This window comes from Penaeus monodon, chromosome 7 (genome assembly GCF_015228065.2).
Source record: "Penaeus monodon isolate SGIC_2016 chromosome 7, NSTDA_Pmon_1, whole genome shotgun sequence".
NCBI lineage: Eukaryota > Metazoa > Arthropoda > Malacostraca > Decapoda > Penaeidae > Penaeus > Penaeus monodon.
In genome coordinates this window covers 6,779,613-6,797,112 of record NC_051392.1, presented here as the reverse complement: position 1 = coordinate 6,797,112, position 17,500 = coordinate 6,779,613, and the positions used below count along the sequence as shown (strand labels likewise).

At 41.0% G+C, this 17,500-nt stretch overlaps 1 protein-coding gene across 3 annotated transcripts in view; it reads left to right on the top strand.

Moving 5' to 3' along the window:
• The window catches only part of LOC119575025 (cell surface glycoprotein 1-like), a 100,245-nt gene that overhangs the window by 43,611 nt on the left and 39,134 nt on the right, over window positions 1-17,500 (top strand). Inside the window, exon 1 of one of the 3 annotated variants that reach the window (XM_037922348.1) lies at window positions 4,892-5,109. The exons of 1 other annotated variant lie outside the window; for it this stretch is intronic. In XM_037922348.1, the coding sequence (XP_037778276.1) occupies window positions 5,103-5,109 (7 nt within the window). In that variant the 5' untranslated portion in view covers window positions 4,892-5,102. Of the gene's footprint in view, window positions 1-4,891; window positions 5,110-17,500 lie in introns of those variants that run through there. One more of the 3 variants, XM_037922349.1, reaches the window with a different exon arrangement.

The window sequence follows — 17,500 nt, the reverse complement described above, 5'->3', positions numbered from 1 at the left end:
ATGATTTTACAGTAGTGATGCATATAGTATGCTCCACACAATAGAGTATAGTATTATGATGCAATATAGTATGCCCGGCTCAACAGAACAGAATACTACTGCATTATTAAATGTTGTGTCTGTTGTAAAAATGAAAGTCCTTGTCAGCAATATTCTTACATATTAAAATTATCTTTCAGGCAGTATCTCTATGTTTCAAGTCTCTTCCTGCACATTGCATGCCTCACCAATGATATTGTAGCATTAATCATATACACTTGCTGTTAGGCACCTTATATATTATAACATGTTTCATAAAGCCACACTTCATACAAAATTACATTTTCATTTATCCTATAATATAATTTTTTATTTATATTATAAGGATTTTTCATCAGTAAAACTGATTATTAAATTTTACCCTAACAGGATTGGGTACAATAAGTAATTTTTTATCACTGCCAATCAAAATACGTTTAATAAGATGATGTCAGTAATTTTTCAAGGAGGTTAACAGAAACAAAGAAAATGTTCTCACAATATATCTCTAAAACTTCAGAAGCCTACTATGGGTTTAGAAAGCCAAACTCAAGAAGGATTAAAATCCTATTCATGATGGGTATCATAATGCATCAAATATGATTGCAACTATGTAAATGTAAATTACTGGCATGGCTTTCACATGTGCAGAGAAGATTTATACAAAGTATGAAAAAAAAATCAGGTATGCAAAAACAGCAAAATAGTTTGCAGTTTAAATAAAATACAAAATGTATAAGAATTGTCAAAGATAATACATACTGTTAAAGAAATGGCTGCATTTTGTGGAAAAGCCTTTATATCAGGGGTTCTCAGTCTTTGCATTAATGACCCCTTTCTCAAACATCAGCAACCCCCCTCCCCCAACATAATATTTGGGCTAAGAAAATAAAAATCAGCAATCTGTACAAGCTTCATTGATCTAACTGCAGTCCATTATTCTTGGATTAATGGACTATTTTCATAGGTTATTCTTAATATGAGTACTGAAGAATGCCTAGCAAAATGGTATATATACTTTTCCCCCCAAGGCTTTGCAACCCTCCTCTATATAAAGAGACAAAACAAGAAAAGGGCAATCACTGGCAATGAGTTACATAATCACTGATGTGAAACTTGGATTCTGGATGGAAAAATATGTAGAATTATTATTATTATTATTATTTTTAAAGAAACTAATGAGCTGCACTGCAATACAACTCAAATGACTTTGATTTCTCTTGAGATTATTTTAAATTGAAAAGATAAATTGTGTTAGATGAGGGTGATTTAAAATGTATATGGTTCTTTAAGACGTGTAATTGAGAATTGAATCGCACTGATAATACTGTATAGCAAAAAATCAATTAGTAAATTAAAGAGGTGAGAGATGTTGGTCATTATCAAGGAAAGATACCACTTTACAGTTTTTGAAGCTGTTATATAATACTAATAGAGGAAGTCACTTTTTTTTGAGGCAAGGCTTAAGTAATGTTTATAATGGTAGATTGGCAAATTACAGAGGATTATTTTAGTACTTAAGGATCTATATTCTTAATAGATGTTCTTATAAGACTATGCTGCATCAGACTAAGATTAGTTCTGTTATGTATTAACATGATCCATCAAGAATTTTAATTGCATTGATGTTTGTAATTAAAAGGAATGATTTGGTTGAAATATGATTTACAGAAATGAGAGAAAAAAAAAAATCTTTTTTCTTTTTTTTAATCACTGCAGAAGTAAATATCAGATCAAAACAAGAAAAAAATACATACAAACAGTTATTTCGATTTAGAAAAAGGAAGAAATACTTTACTACAAAAAATTATTTAATAAAACTGATTAAAAAAAGGAATAAAACATAAATTTATGCATATTACTGAAAAGACAAACACATTTATATTTTAAATTAGAAAAAATATACATGTAACTGCACAAAATCAGAAAAGAAGTAAATGCAAACAGATACTTCAATTTTAACCAAAGAGATTATTATTTATGCAAAGATATGTATCAGGGACTCAGCTGTTTGTTTTATGTTGCATTCTTAACTTTTACAACATTGTTTTTAAAAGGAGATGAACAACTTTATCATCACACTTATATGTATATTATTTATCAAAATATTATTGTTGTAACAGCTACAGTACATCGTTAATAATTTTATACTACTACTATTACTACTACAACAACTACTACAACTGATGATGATGATAATAATAATGATAATAATAATAATAATAATAATAATAATAATAATAACAATGATCATGGTAGTGATTATCATCATCCTCAATCACTGTTATCATTATTGTGATTATGATGATGGTTATTATTATATTATTATTATTATATTATTATTATTATTACTATTATTATTATTATTATTATTATTATTATAATTTTATTATTATAATTATTATGTTTAATATTATCATCATCTTCATCATCATCATCATCATCATCATCATATTATCATTATCATTATCATTATCATTATCATTATCATCATCATCATCATCATCATCATCATCATCATCATCATCATCATCATCACTGCTTTTAATTTTATTGATAATAATAATTATATAATTTCTTATTAATAATAATAATTATTATTATTATCATTACTAGTCATCATCATCATCATCATCATTTTTATTGATATTATTTTAAGTCTTAACAATACTTTATGATTAATATAGTATTAAATTGCATCTCCCCCTAATACGGTACGGAAATACAACACAGACAATGCAGCGAACTTGATGGGGAGATTAATTGAAATAAATAATGTGTACATCATAACTCAGCAAAAGGAAAGAATCTTTAGAATATTATGGGTAAGAAGTATATTAAAAATGCAAAAGAAAAATGTGAAGAGCGATCTGGATATGGTGCGCATAACACCTTTTTTTCGTAACATCCGGGAATTTGATATAGATATTGTTTATCCTAATAGATACATAAGTGTGTGTGTGTGTGTGTGTGTGTGTGTGTGTGTGTGTGTGTGTGTGTGTGTGTGTGTGTGTGTGTGTGTGTGTGTGTGTGTGTGTGTGTGTGTGTGTGTGTGTGTGTGTGTGTGTGCGCGCGTGCGTGCGTGTACGCGCGCGTGTGTGTGACATTATTAAGCGATGAAAAACTGTATGTGCGTGTGCGTGCGTGCGTGCATGCAAGAAGTGGTGAAAAGTATGTATGTGTGCGTGCGTGCGTGCGCGCGCCTGTGTGCGTGTGTTATACACGTGTACGCCAAATCAGTCCTTTTACCTGTATGGACGTCACACGGTATTGCGAGAATGTAATCATAAGACAAATAGTTAATCGATTGGGTATGTTATGCAACTCGGCGTTGCCTTCCAGCTCAGCTCGCTTGATAAGTCCTCCGAACAGCTGTGGAAAGAGACACCAGTTACATGCTTTAAAGGATGCCGTTCTTAGTCTTGCTAGACATTAATAAGAAGGCATAGCATCCACGAAAGTAATTTTTTTTAAGCTTTGGAGAGGGAGGGGGCAGCGGGGTGCTCCTCTCCCCTCCCCACCCAAGCTATACCAAATATGCTGCAAAGGAGAAACAATAAATTCCGTCCACTGACGTTTGTGTCGGGGAGCTAAAAGATTCAGGCTTAATCCGGATTTGAACCTATTGCGTTATGTCACCACTCCATTCTCTTTTTTGTTTCATTCGAAATAGTTAACATTTCAAAAGGCCGACTTTACACGAGTTTCCTATGTCACATTTTACTCACGAGCATTAAGGTTTGCCATGAGGATTTACGTTTCCAACATTCATTAAGGCTTCCCATGAAGATTTACATTTCCAACAGTTATTTCATAATCAGGCTCACTGAAAGGATTAGTTTATTTTCTTAAAACTATATGAACGAAGCATTTTTTAAGACAATAAATTTCTAATTGGAGCTTATTGGGTTATAAGTTACAGAATCATCTGAATCCTTATCACCAAAATACATGTGCGAATGTGCAACCCATGTAGATACAAAATGACTTTAAAATGGGTAAGGCCTTCAAATAGGAACTGAATAAAGCGTACAAAACCCTCCTCCCCAAGGAAACTGAAATGGTAAACCAGCGAAGCAAAATATATTAATATTGCAATTTCAGCTGAAATTTACGCTAAATATGTTTTTTACCAGACATAAAATCCAAACTCATTATTATTCCAATTACCATACTGCGTCCTGCTCCTTCATTAAAATTAAATGGTAGTAATATTCATAGTTTCTAATTAGTTGTAAAATGCGTCTCTTCCTCAAGCACACACCACTGAAGTTATTTATCATTAGTCTGTGTATTTTTTAGCTGACAAAATCCAAACTCATCATTATTCCCATTTTCACGTTTTAGAATTAATGCGTTCTACTCCTCCATTACAAATGAAATCAATAATATTCATAGTTTCAAATAAGTTGTAAAATGCTTCTCTTTCCCCTCCCTCGAGCACACACCGCTGAAATTATTTAACATTAGTCTGCGGTCTGACTGCTCGCAATATTCCTTTCCGTGAGAAAGAGAGGAGGTAGAGAGCCTATTTTGACTTTCCATGACTCGGGTTGTGTGGTTCTCCATCCTTCCTAAATGCATTTCATCGGTCTCTCAGAAGGATTTTACTTCTTTTTACTCGTTCTGCGCGGTTGCAACGTTGCATTTTTATCCTAAATTGACATGTGACACTGTCCATTGTTTGTATCAAAGCCCAGTTTCTTATTAACAACCACTGCCTTCAGTATTTGCATGCGCGATCATGATCCAAAATGAACAGTATAAATTGACCGAGCGAGATTTGTTCGAAAATGACCGAAAAAAAATAAAAGAATTGGTCACTCTATAAACTCCTCCTACAAGATCCTTCGAGTCCTTCAAAGTGACTGTAAGCCAGTCTTGCCCAGCCGTCAGTGGAGCAAGGATTGTGTACGTGTGCGTGTGCGAGTTGTTCTGCAGCGACTGTGAACTAGCGCTGGGATCATCGGCCTCCTCTAGAAAGCTTTTTGGGGAATTTAAATGTGATAGACTCCTAAGTGTGCGTTGGAGAAAAGTGTTCTTGTGTTTGTATGTGTGTGACCTGCTGACACGCGCTGGTCCCAATGCCAGGTATACATTTTATTTTTGGTGTTTATTTATTTATTTACCGTGTGTGGTATAAGTATCTCTTCCTTTGTATGTGATTATATTATTTGGCGAGAGAAAAGCTCATTTAAAATTGGTCGATTGTAAGGGAAATAGCCCCATCACAGGGAGAGTTGCGAAATGTCGCTGGATGGAGTATTTTTGTGCGACTGTTTAATCCATAAATACGTGTGCTGTATTTAATTTTTAAATGTAAGACTGTGCTATATTGGTGACATTAGTGACAGATACCACAGAGTGGTAAAAAAAAAAACAAGTTACGTGTGAACGACTACTTCGCGTTTTCTATCCTTTATGAAACAAAGATTCATACTTGTGAAATTGTGCCGAAAATATAAATATTTTCGGAATTACGACAACTTTATGTGTTGAAACAGCCACTTGAAATAACAGAGGATAGATTTGGAAACATATATGACACTGAAGTAGAAAATACAAAGAAAACAGATGTTTTTTATGTAAACGATTGAATTTGACGCGCCCCAGCTGTCATAAATTAACGTTCACGCGAGTGGTGCTTATCGTATTGTAACGCTTCTAACATTTGGTGTGTGAACCATGTGTTTGTATCCAAGGGTTTTTTTCTGGTGGTATTTCTTTATAGGATGATTTTTCATATCTTAGTGAAATAGATGCGTATAAAACAGCTGGATTGTCAGAGTCGTAGGCCTACAGTTTAGCACATAATTGGAAAGTTTGGGAAGACTGAACTAACTCATGAACTTCAGTATAAATACCTTTAATTTACTTAAAAGGAAATGCAAAGTGGTTATTGCGAATCGGATGAAGTTTTGACGCTGGTCTTTGATTTAAGAGTCAGGATAAAGTTACATTTTCAATCCGCACAATTAGACAATTAACTGAACAGATCTACTACCCCGATCAATATCGTATTAATTGTAAACTACTTAGTTACCCAACTAACAACCAGGACGCCGTACAACCCCGGCATTCACAACAGCAAAGGATTGAGGGAGTGTTTCTGCTTACTCACTAGGCATTGTGCGGGGATGCGCAATGGCTTCTCTCTACCAGGGTCACTTTCGCTCCCTCCTCCTCCCTCTCCTCCTCCTCCGCCATTCCTTTCTTTCCACGCCCGCCTTTTTTCTTTCCCTTTCGCTCGCTCGACGATCGCTCTCGTCTGCATCTCTCTTTCTCCTTGTTTCTCTCTGTCTGTCTGTCAGTCTCTCTCTCTCTGTTTCTCTCTGTCTGTCTGTCAGTCTCTCTCTCTGTTTCTGTCTCTCTGTTTCACTCCCTCTCCCTCCCCCTCCCTCCCTCTCCCTCTCCCTCTCCCTCTCCCTCTCCCTCTCCCTCTCCCTCTCTCTCTCTCTCTCTCTCTCTCTCTCTCCTCTCTCTCTTCTCTCCTCTCTCTCTCTCCTCTCTCTCTCTCCTCTCTCTCTCCCTTTCTCTCTCTCTCTCTCTCTCCTCTCTCCTTCTCTCTCTCTCCTCCTCTCTCTCTCCTCTCTCCTTCCTTCCTCCCTCTCTCCTTCCTCCCTCTCCCTCCTTCCTCCCTTCCTCCCCCTCTCCCTTCCTTCCCCCCTCCATCCCTCTCCCTCCCCCCTCCCTCCCTCCCTCCCACCATCCTTTCTTCCTTCTCCCACTCCTTCCCTTGCTTCGGCTTGCTTGCATACCTGACTGTCTGATGGAGTAAGTCCTGTTTGCTCGACACCCCTGCTCTCTCTCTCTCGCCCAGGAAGAGCACAATAAAAGCTTTTACAGGGCGTGGGCAGCAGAGAGCGTGTTCGTCGCGCTGTGTGTATGTGTGTGTAGTTCGTCTGTCTTGGTGCGTGTCTGCGAGCGTGGGTATGTGCATCATCCTTGGCGAGACGTGCCGCCAATGCCCCGGGTATTAGGGTAAGCCGAGGGTCGCCGTAGATGTGGAAGTTTAGTGAGGTCGGCAGGGCGGGATGAAGGTTAGGTGGGGTGGGGTTTGGGGGGTGAAGGACAGGTTAAAGAGAGGGAGTCAGGTAGAACTAGCAGACGGCGAGGAGGGAAGGGAAGGAGAGGGAGGAGGAGGAGGAAGAGAAGATGGGGGGATAGAACCGACGAGAAAGTTGACTGCGAAGAAATAAAAATATATATTAAGAGAGAAAGGATAGGGAAATTATCTGATTCGGTTTGTGTTGTCTTGACATGACAGTTAGCGAGAGGTAGAGTTTGGGGGAAAGGAAGGCTCAGGGATCGCGGGAAGAAGGATATGAGGGCAAAAAGGTAGGACGAGACGGGAGGGCAAATTGCCAACAGAAGGGAAGTTGACTCTGGCGGAGGTCACTGAGCCCTTTTCGTCGGACATGTTCTGCAAATTGACATAAGCCCTGGGATCCTCAGCTGCCGTTCCGTTCCCCGGCGTCAACTACACCCGCCTTGCCTGCGTGCTAACTCTTCTTCGCCCCCTATCTATCAACAGGTAGTTTTTTTTAACAGTGCGCGCTTAGATACACACACGGTCATTCATATACACGTATACATATACGCATACACATACGACACGCATACACATACGCACATGCATATACATACGCCCACGCATACACATAGGTACACGCATACACATACGCACATGCATACACATACGCACATGCATACACATACGCACATGCATACACATACGTACATGCATAATATACGCACACGTATGCACATACGAACACGTATACACATACCTACACGCATGCACATACGCACACGTATACACATTGCGTACGTACACAAACACTCGCGCACACTCACTCTCACATGAATATGAAGATAATGTGTATGTTTATGTTTGTGCAATATGTGTTTGTGTATATCAGTCTGTCTGTGGCTGTGTTAATGAGTAGCCTTGTGTGGCGTTTCTGGTTAGTATGGCGGTTATTATGTAGGTTAGTAGGATATGCTGCATCTAGCTGAGGTGAAGTGAAGTGTGTATTTGAAGTGTTCGATGGCAGTACTCCATAAACCTGTAAAACAATAAAACCATTTCGTAAGGGCAGATGGCACATGTTAGTAATGAATTATTTGATGGCTATTTATGGTTTCTTTGTTCACGCGCGCGCGCACACACACAGACACACACACACACACACACACACACACACACACACACACACACACACACACACACACACACATATATATATATATATATATATATATATATATATATATATATATATATATATATATATATATATATATGCATGTATATTCTCACCGTGTTTTATCCCACGGTCCAAGTATTTGTGCTAACAAGACATGACAAACACAATTTTGCTGACATCACCCATTGTCACTTGTGAAGTGATCATTCACTTACATTCAAATAGACTGTGAACTTACTAGGTGTAAATCTTCGCTACTTTCACACAGTTTCGCCTATTGAACATTCACTCATTCAGACTTAACTCTCGTGCAACTAAGCTGGTGATTCACTGATTCAGCAAAAGTACAGCACTCCGTTTCAGATCTTTATTTGTCTTAGGAGGATGAAATACCGGTAATAGTACGTTCGAGATGGGTTAGGAATTTAGAAGTGTTGTGTAACCAGTTTGAGTCTGACTTTTAACATTTTGTAATGGTTAAATCTGAGAATGGGCAGCCTGAGTGTAGGCTCATCCATTTTCCACGAAGTTGCTAAGCGTGTTGGTTCCAAGCAAGTTAAAAAGGTCAGGTTGTAGTTTCATATTATAAAATCTAGGCGTTAATGTCGTAATTATATATATTGTGACTGTGGTTATCATATATTCAGTTATTGATAGGTACCTAGATAACTCAAGTCACTGGGCTAGATTTTGTCACGAAAGATGCAAAATGAATTTACTTGATGCATGCTTTGGGGGGAAAGAAATGACGCAAGACATATAATTATCATTTGTTTTTGTATAACGTAGAATTTTAGGAAAATGTGTCGCAAACATTTCCTACTCCTGTGTATGGAAAGATACATTGGCATGATTTTATTTTGGTTAGAAATCCCACGCGTGCGGTGACGTAATAGGGTGAACTGTCACCAAAGACAGGTTGATGAAAGTTGTTTTAGCACGGATTAAAGACGAGTTCTTACTGGTTTGTATGGGTGTTCTCTGGGTTGGTATAAATTTTTTTAAAGGAGATATAAAAAGTCACTGTGTGTGTGTGTGTGTGTGTGTGTGTGTGTGTGTGTGTGTGTGTGTGTGTGTGTGTGTGTGTGTGTGTGTGTGTGTGTGTGCGCGCGCACGTGTACGTTTGACATGTATATTAACTCTGCCTACAAAATAATGACTTCGCTTACGTAATCAGCCTAATTCCAAAGCAAGCATGCAAAGGTCACTTCCTTTTCTGTTATTATTTCTGCAATGCGTCTTCACGGTTTGCAAGAGCATTAACCTTATTGAAACGAGACCGAGCCAATACACATTGCATGCTTTTTATTACGTAAACTAGGCATAGTGGTGGTTTAATTTTCTTCTTAGCCCTGTTCAGCTTATTTCTTTTGTCAACATAGTGTGTTTTATGCTGCGTATGAAAATTATATTATTTTGAGTTGGTTGTTATTACTTTATAAAATACTTCATATTGCTAGGCAACCAGATTCTGTACCAACCCGATTAAATGAACTGCCTTTAGAATGATAACTGTGAAGTCGTTAAACAGGAAAGTTGTGCCCTTAAGTCTGGTCAACATTTTTTTCTGAAGTCAAATATCAAGTGTCACTCTGCTTATGCGCCCGACCTGTTTCGCTGTAGGTTAGGATAGGTTGATCGGGTAAGGTTAGGTTAGGTTAGGTTAGGTTGATCGGGTGGCCGTGTGTGTGTGTGTGTGTGTGTGTGTGTGTGTGTGTGTGTGTGTGTGTGTGTGTGTGTGTGTGTGTGTGTGTGTGTGTGTGTGTGTGTGTGGGTGGTTCTTAGGTCCTGTCCCTATCCTGCCTAGTTGGAACATGATCGCACTAGGATATGGTCGATGAAACAGAGGGAAAGTGGGAAGGAAGGAGAGAGAGGGAGAGGAAGGAAGGTAAGGAGAAAGAGGAAAGGGAAGGAAGGGAGAAAGAGGGAGGAATGAAGGAGAAAGGAGAGAGAGAGGGAAGATGGAGAGAGAGACGGGGGGGGGGATGAAAGGGAGAGAGAGAAAAGGAAAGAGAGAGAGAGAGGGGAGAGGAGAGGGGAAGGAGAGAGAGGGGAGAGAGAGAGAGAGGAAGGAAATCAAGATGCATAGTAAACAAAATTGCCTGCAAGCAACCAGGCAAGTTAGCAGAGGGACATATGAGCAGCAAAAACGATGAGCAGGCAAGCGCACGCACGCGCAAGCCAGACAAATATAGAAAGCAGAGACCAATATGGAAGCGGCACACGACCGACCCCCTTCTCTTCTCTCGTAAAAAAAATAAAATGATGTCCTCATCGTTCAGGCGAGAATATCAAGACGAAAGAAAGGAATATTATGAATGATTTTCCTTTCTTTTTTCATCCCAAATAAACACGTGGAATTTTACCGCGTTTATTGTTGCCAGTGGTGAAGGAAGAAGCACTGGGGGGGTGTGTGGGTGACCAGGTTTGTCTCTTGGGTGGAGAGGAGAGAAAGAAGAGCAGAGGAGGAGTAGGAGTAGGTAGGAATAAGGGAGGAAGAGGGCGAAGATAAGACGGATAAAGGAAGAAAGGGAGAAACAGGGAGAGGAGAAAGAGGCAGGACCAGAAGTTATGCAACAGTTGTGAATCGTGTGCGTGCGTGCGCGCGTGTGTGTATGTGGAACAGGAACTGGTTTGCAAACTGGACAGTCGGGCTGGAAAAGCTTTTTTTCTCTTCCTTTTTTTTCTTTTCTTTTCTTTTCTTTTCTTCTCTTTCCTTGTTCATATTTTACGCGATGATGTCAAATGAGCACTCCGAAAAGCAGGGACTTGGCTAGGGTGTAAAAGAGACTTGTATAGGGCGTTGAGGGAAGCTATACGGGGTATCTTGTTCGTCCAGACCGGCTTGGGTTTCCGATAGCACGGAGGCCTTACGATGCCCCGGGTGTATCATCTTCGTGTTGTATTGTATTGCCTTTGAAGGGTGGTTAAGGCTGAGGGGAGAAGGGAAGGGGAGGAAGGGAGGGAAGGAGGTAAGGGGAAGAAGGTAGGGAAAGGGAAATGAGGTAGTGGGAAGATGGGAGGGGGGAGGGAGTCAGACACGTAGAGAAGAAAGGAGAGAGGAAGGGGAATGTGAAAAAGGGGAAGGGGAGTGGGACAAACTAGAAAAGAGGGGAGAAAGAAAGGAAAATGAGGCGAGGGGAAGGAGAAGGGGGCGAGAGGATGGGGAGAAATGAGATAGAGTTGTCACGTCATTTCCCTTCGGATTTTCTCCCTAATGAGTGCGTGTGTACGTGCTTGTCTGCTTGCTTGCCCTTGTCTCTGTCTCTCTCTCTCTCTCTCTCTGCCTACGTGCAGTTCTCCATTATTTTCTCCCTTCTTATTTCTTCTAAGAATTTGTCTTTCCTCCCATTGTTTTATCATCATGTTTGTTTTCCTGTGTCGTCTTTTCTCATTACCATATGCTTCTGTGTAAGTCGGACCATCAGGTACTTCTGTGTATGCAGTCTGTGAGTGTTTTTTTGTGTAATTGCACACACAGACACACACGTACATACATAAATACATACACGTATTCTCGGATATTTAGGATTAACGAAACCGAAGAAAATGAGCTGTAACACTTGCATCACTATTAAAAAAAAAGTCTCGGCACTTCGGAGGTCATCGTGAATAAGGACTCGGTTATGATGAAGAAATCACTGGACAAAAGAAGAATTAGAGTAGTTAGTCCTTTTTTAGTCTATTTTTTTCTTTTCTTTTTTTGTTAGTGACAGTCATGTTTTATATTTTTTTCTGAGAGGATGTTAAGATATTACAAAAGTCCGTGAAATTTCGCCAATGGGATTTTTAAGTAGCACAGCCGAGTTATTTTTTTTTTTTATTGTGAGACTTGTAGTATTTTCTTATCATTCACATAATGATAATAATGATCGTCATTATTATTGTCGGGTTTTTATTATGTCGGCGATTAAGATGATTTATGAACAGGATTATTACTATTATAATGACAGTTACTGTCACAGTTAATGACAATTATGAATCTCCTTGCGGTTTCTCATATTACGATAATCATTATTTTCATTCATTTTATTATGCTTTTTCATTCTTGTAATTATCATTATTACCAGGGAAGAGGAGAGAGGGGAAAGAAGTGCGAGAGGGAGAGGGAGAAGGGAGGAGATGAGATGGGAAAGAGACGTTGGGGGAAGAGGGGAGAGGAGGGGATAAAACTGTAGGGGGAGGAGGCGGGCAAGAGGAGAGAGGAGGGGATAGAGACGCAGGGGAAGGAGAGGGAGAGGGGAGGAACGAGGCGCAGGGAGAGAGGCCTTGCAAGGCGCACGCCCTCGCGGAGGTGCGGGCGGCGACGGCGGCGATGGTGGTGGTATTTAAGCGCTTGTGGTCGGTCGCTGTGTTTGCCATCAGGATGATTAGTCAGGCCTGGCGGTGCTTTGCAGAGGCCAGAGGGGGAGGGGGTGGGTGGGGAGGGTGTTGGGGAAGAAGGGGAGGACGAGGGAGGGTGCAGGAAGGGGAGGGGGTGAGGAAGGGAGAGGGGGGAGGGGACAGGAAGGAAAAAGGAGGGAGGAAGACGGGGGAAAAAGATAAGGAGGTAGGGAACTGGGAAGGATGGGAAAAGGAGTAGAAGGAAGAGATGGACGGGGAAGGGAAGGTAGGTAAGAGGAAGAGGAAGGAAGAGGGATAGGAGAAGAGAAGGGGGAAGAAGGGAGAATTGGAAGATGTTATAAGGAAGAAAGGAAGGTAGGAAAAAGAGGCGGAGATTAAGAACTAGATAACGTACGGGGAGAAGCGAGAAGGCCAACAAGAAAAAAAAGGAAAAAAAGTATGCAGTTGAAACAAAAAGAAAGGAAGATGATATGATAAGAAAGAGAGGAAAATACGAGGAGGAGAAGGAGGAGGAGGCGGCGCAGTGGCAAGAGAAGGAGAGAGGGGGAGAGGGAAAGTGTGTATGTGTGTGTGTGCGTGTATAAGTGCGTGCGCGTGGACGAGGGTCGCCGACCTGTGCGAGTTCATGGTCAAATGGTCAAAGTGAGGTTAACGCTGTATCGAGGACTCTTATTGTGAATTTTCGGTGTCTGTCAGTTGTCGTTGGTCGCTTTGGGGTGGTTTGTGAGTTTGTGGTTGGTGTGGTAGGTCAGGGGAGTTGAGAGTAGGGGGATAGGTGAGTAGGAATGGGTGAAGGTCGTGGGTTATTTTCTGTGCCAGATATCGTATTGGGTGTGAAGTCAGTTCTGTGTGTCCTTGTCTCTTCGCTTCTCTTCTTTTCTCTTCTTTTGGCTTATCTCCTCTCCCACCCTTTTCTTTTTCCTCCACACACACATTCTCTCTCTCTCTCTCTCTCTCTCTCTCTCGCTTTTCATTTTCCTATTTACCTCTTATTGTCTTTTTTAATTCTCCTTTATCTCTACCTCATTAAGCATATACGAGATAAGATAAAGAAACAAAGAAAAGAAAGTAGAAAAATAAAGAAAAAAAAAGACAAAGAACTTTGAACAAAAACACATCGTTCCCCTATCGGAAGTTCAGTGTGATTGTTTTCTTCAAAGCGTTAAAATTCCCAGCACAGCGACACGTGGATTTCATATCTTTGAAAGTAAGAGTGAGAGTGAGGGCGAATGTAGGAGAAAGATCAGTACTTGTTGGAAGGATTTTGTGTAGGCTGCTTTTATTTATTATTTTTTTTGTGTGTGTATGTGTGTGTTTGCAAAATTAGCTGCGTGAGTGCTTGCATGCATTTCCTTAGCCTCGGGCAGGGGGCGCAGGTGTGTGGTTTTCGTTAAACCGCGATGGGGAAACTCATCTGTATTGTATTTTTTTCTCCCTCTCTCTTCCCTCCGTGTTGAGTCACCGGTTCATTGATCAGGTGTGAATGAGGACGTGGTTTTAATGGGAGGTTACTTCATTAAATCCTGTTGCAGGTTGCAGATTCCTCATCCTTCCTCTCCCCTCCCCTCCACCCTTCAGCGTCTGCCCTTGAGCGCCCTAGGCATCTAACGCCGGTGATTTCTTTTCTGAAATCGAGAGTGTCGTAGATAATAAGCAGACAAGAAGAAAGGGAAATGATTAAAAAAAAACGTGATGAGTAAAACAAAAAAAAGTTTAAAAAGACAGAAAATCGTGAAATCGAGAGTGAAGACAATACCTTCGGCTCGAAAGTCCTTCTCTGCCTCTCATTAGTGCTCGTGCAACCGCAAGAAACAGGCAAGAAGGCGCAAGCAGTCTGCGGTGTTGGTACCGAGGGGCTGTTGCTGTGGTTCCCAGGATGTGGTATTCGCAGGCCGGGAATTTATGAACCAGTTTGCGGACGTTAGCTCATGGTGTCAGGTGCATAGGCGTTATATCCCCCGAGAGTGGACGGCGTGGTGTTAGCAGCCTCGGCCCAGCGATGTGTTAGACGTGTTAGCAGCAGTGCGAGGCTAGTGGATCAGTGTTCGAATAAGAAGCAGGACAGGATTAATAGAAGTGACCCCAGTGACGACGTGGGTCTTGTTAAATAATAATGTCAGGCCCACAAAAAGAAATTGTGTAATGGTGTTACTCGTGGCAGTGGAAGTGACAGGCTGAAGAAATCAGATCGGCGCGGTGGTGTTATGTTAGATTCAGATAAATGAAGTCATAGACGTTTATAGTCTTAGATGTACTTTAGGGAAACTGGATCAGTAAAAAAATAGTCGGTAGTCAGTATATTTCCCTTGGATTAATAGAACTAGGCCCAACTTTAGTTGTTTTTGCACATAGACACACGAAAATGAATTCAGTCATGTTATACCCACAGAATAAAACTCTGTGAGAACTCTAAATCGTGTTCAAAAGCAATGTTAAACTCACAGGTGTTAAGTTGTTTCCGCTGACCTTATTGTGACCTGACACCGTCTCCCCCTCCCCCCCGTCCACCTCTGTAACCCGTGTCTTTCGTTACTCATTTCTGCAGTTTTATATTGAGCCTTTGTAAATTTTCCTCGGTGGAAAATGGGAGGGGAGAAGGAGGAATAACAATAGTAGAGGAATAAAAGACCAGAAAGAACTGGAATGTGAGAACAATAAGAGGAGAAAGAGATAAGGAATGAGCAGAAATACTCATACGGACGAAAGTGTAAGAAAAGGAAGACTGGGAAGATGTTGAAAAGCAGAGGTTACACCTTGTACAACACTCGTTGTTTTGTTCCTTGTCACGTCATGGCGTTGCTTCGCTTTGTGCTTCTGCGTTATGTCCAGGCACGCTTCCTCGCCCGGTGATTGGTTAGATGTTCCATACCTCGTTTGTGATTGGCTGGGAAATCTCGTGCTTTTGTAACTGGTTGTGTTCTACCGCGTTTCTTGTTGGCTGGTTGTTTTCTCTGATTGGCCAGTTAAAAATGTTCATATGCCGACCAGTGTTCCCTTCTTGACCTCTGATTGGTCGAATTCATGCATTCTTGCAATCCTCGTCGATGATTGGCTGCCGAGACCTCTGATGACCTTCCGGCCTGTCCTGTCGCCTGTTACAAGCACACTTCCCGACACTTTCATTATCATTTCAAACCCCAATGAATTATGTGATTATCGGAGCGGGATTTAATAGCTGTTGTAAGTCGCGTCGCGCAGTAACACGGGAATGATTAAGTTGAATTAACGGGTAATTGCACTTTATTGCAGCTTGTCAGCGCGTTGATTATATTATCATATACGGAAGGGGCGGGGGTGGGCGGAGGAGGATTCTCGACTTGTAAAGTGCGCGTGTTAAAGTGGGCGGAAGTTGCGGGCGAGGTGGGCAATTTAACTCTCCTAGTGCATGTGTGAGGTCAGGCAGCAGGGGACGTGCGCAGTGTACTATTGTATGTCTAGTAGCCTGGGTAGAAGGCTGGTTCGTTATCTTATGCCCGATAAGTCTTTATCCATTTGTTCTCTGTTTCTTTTGCTCTCTCCTTTTATTGTATATCTTTTATTTTTCCTTTTTACTCTTTCTCTACTCTCTCTCTCTCTCTCTCTCTCTCTCTCTCTCTCTCTCTCTCTCTCTCTCTCTCTCTCTCTCTCTCTCTCTCTCTCTCTCTCTCTCTCTCTCTCTGTCGCCTTCTCCCTCTCCCTCCCCTCCCCTCCCTTCCCTTCCCTCCCCCTCGCCCTGCCTTGCATCCCTTCCTTTCCCCCCACACCCCAACCACCCACTCTCCTTTCCCCCCACACCCCACCCACCCACTCTCCTTTCCCCTTCCCTCCTTTCCCCCTCCTTTCTCTACGCGTGTTTCTCCGCATACAAGTATGTCCGTTTTTTGGCGGCTCATCTTCATCAGGGTTACATTAAAAAAAAAATACTTTTCTCATTTTTACCGGTCAGTCCTGCCTCTAATGATCTCAGTAAATGAGAAACAACTTGTCGTGGTTGTAATTTTTTTATTGTGTAAAATTTAGGTGTAAATCGTAGCCGATTGCCCGAATCCAAAAAACACAGAGGCATTTCCTGTACCTGTAAAGTCTAGACATCTTCACTATTCTCACCGTGTGGTATACTCTACCACACGGTGGTAGAGTATACCCACCCCCCTTTAAACCCACGTGTTCTTTTCATTTAGCGGATAATAGTTGTCTTTTATTGTTTAAATATCTCTTTTATATCAAGTTGCGTTGCACCTGCTCGGTTATTGCATCGTTGTTATCAGTTTTCACAGTTTTCTCACTCGCGGGATGGGGAGGAGGGAGAGAAGGATAGGAAATACCAGAAATAAGTACGTTCCTTATAAGCTTGAGGTTGTGGAACGAGGTAGTGATGGTGGAACGGGGAAAAGGGGGATGCTTAAGCGATGGTAGTATGTGGTAAAGGGAATATTGCTTGATGAAAAACGCATAAGGGGTGGTTAGGGAGTATGTGTATATAGAAATATGGGGAAGATAAGAATAAGTGCCGTAGAATTACGTTAAAAATGTATAAAGGCTATTAGGAGAAGTGGTTTAGAATGAGAAAAAAATTGCATAAGACGTGTTTAGGGAGTGTTAGCACAAAGTAGAAAAAGGGAAAGATGTTTAGGAGAAGTGATACAGAACTAGATAAAGAACGCATGACGGGTTGTTTACGGAGTATTAGTATAAAGCAGAAATAAGGGAAAGATGTTTAGGAGAAGTGATACAGAATTGGATAAAAGGATAATGGCCGGGGTAAATGCACAGGACTCTAGCTATGGAGCTTCCTGTCAGGATGCGTTCAGGATTCCTATCGTAGCAGGATGAGAGTCCTACTGGAAATGCCTTGAGCGCAGGCGTGGTCATCCTTTAGGAGAGGGCGTGCGCAAGGAACCTCGATGTGTCCAAGATGGACGATAATTTTTTTGAAAGAAATTTTCTTG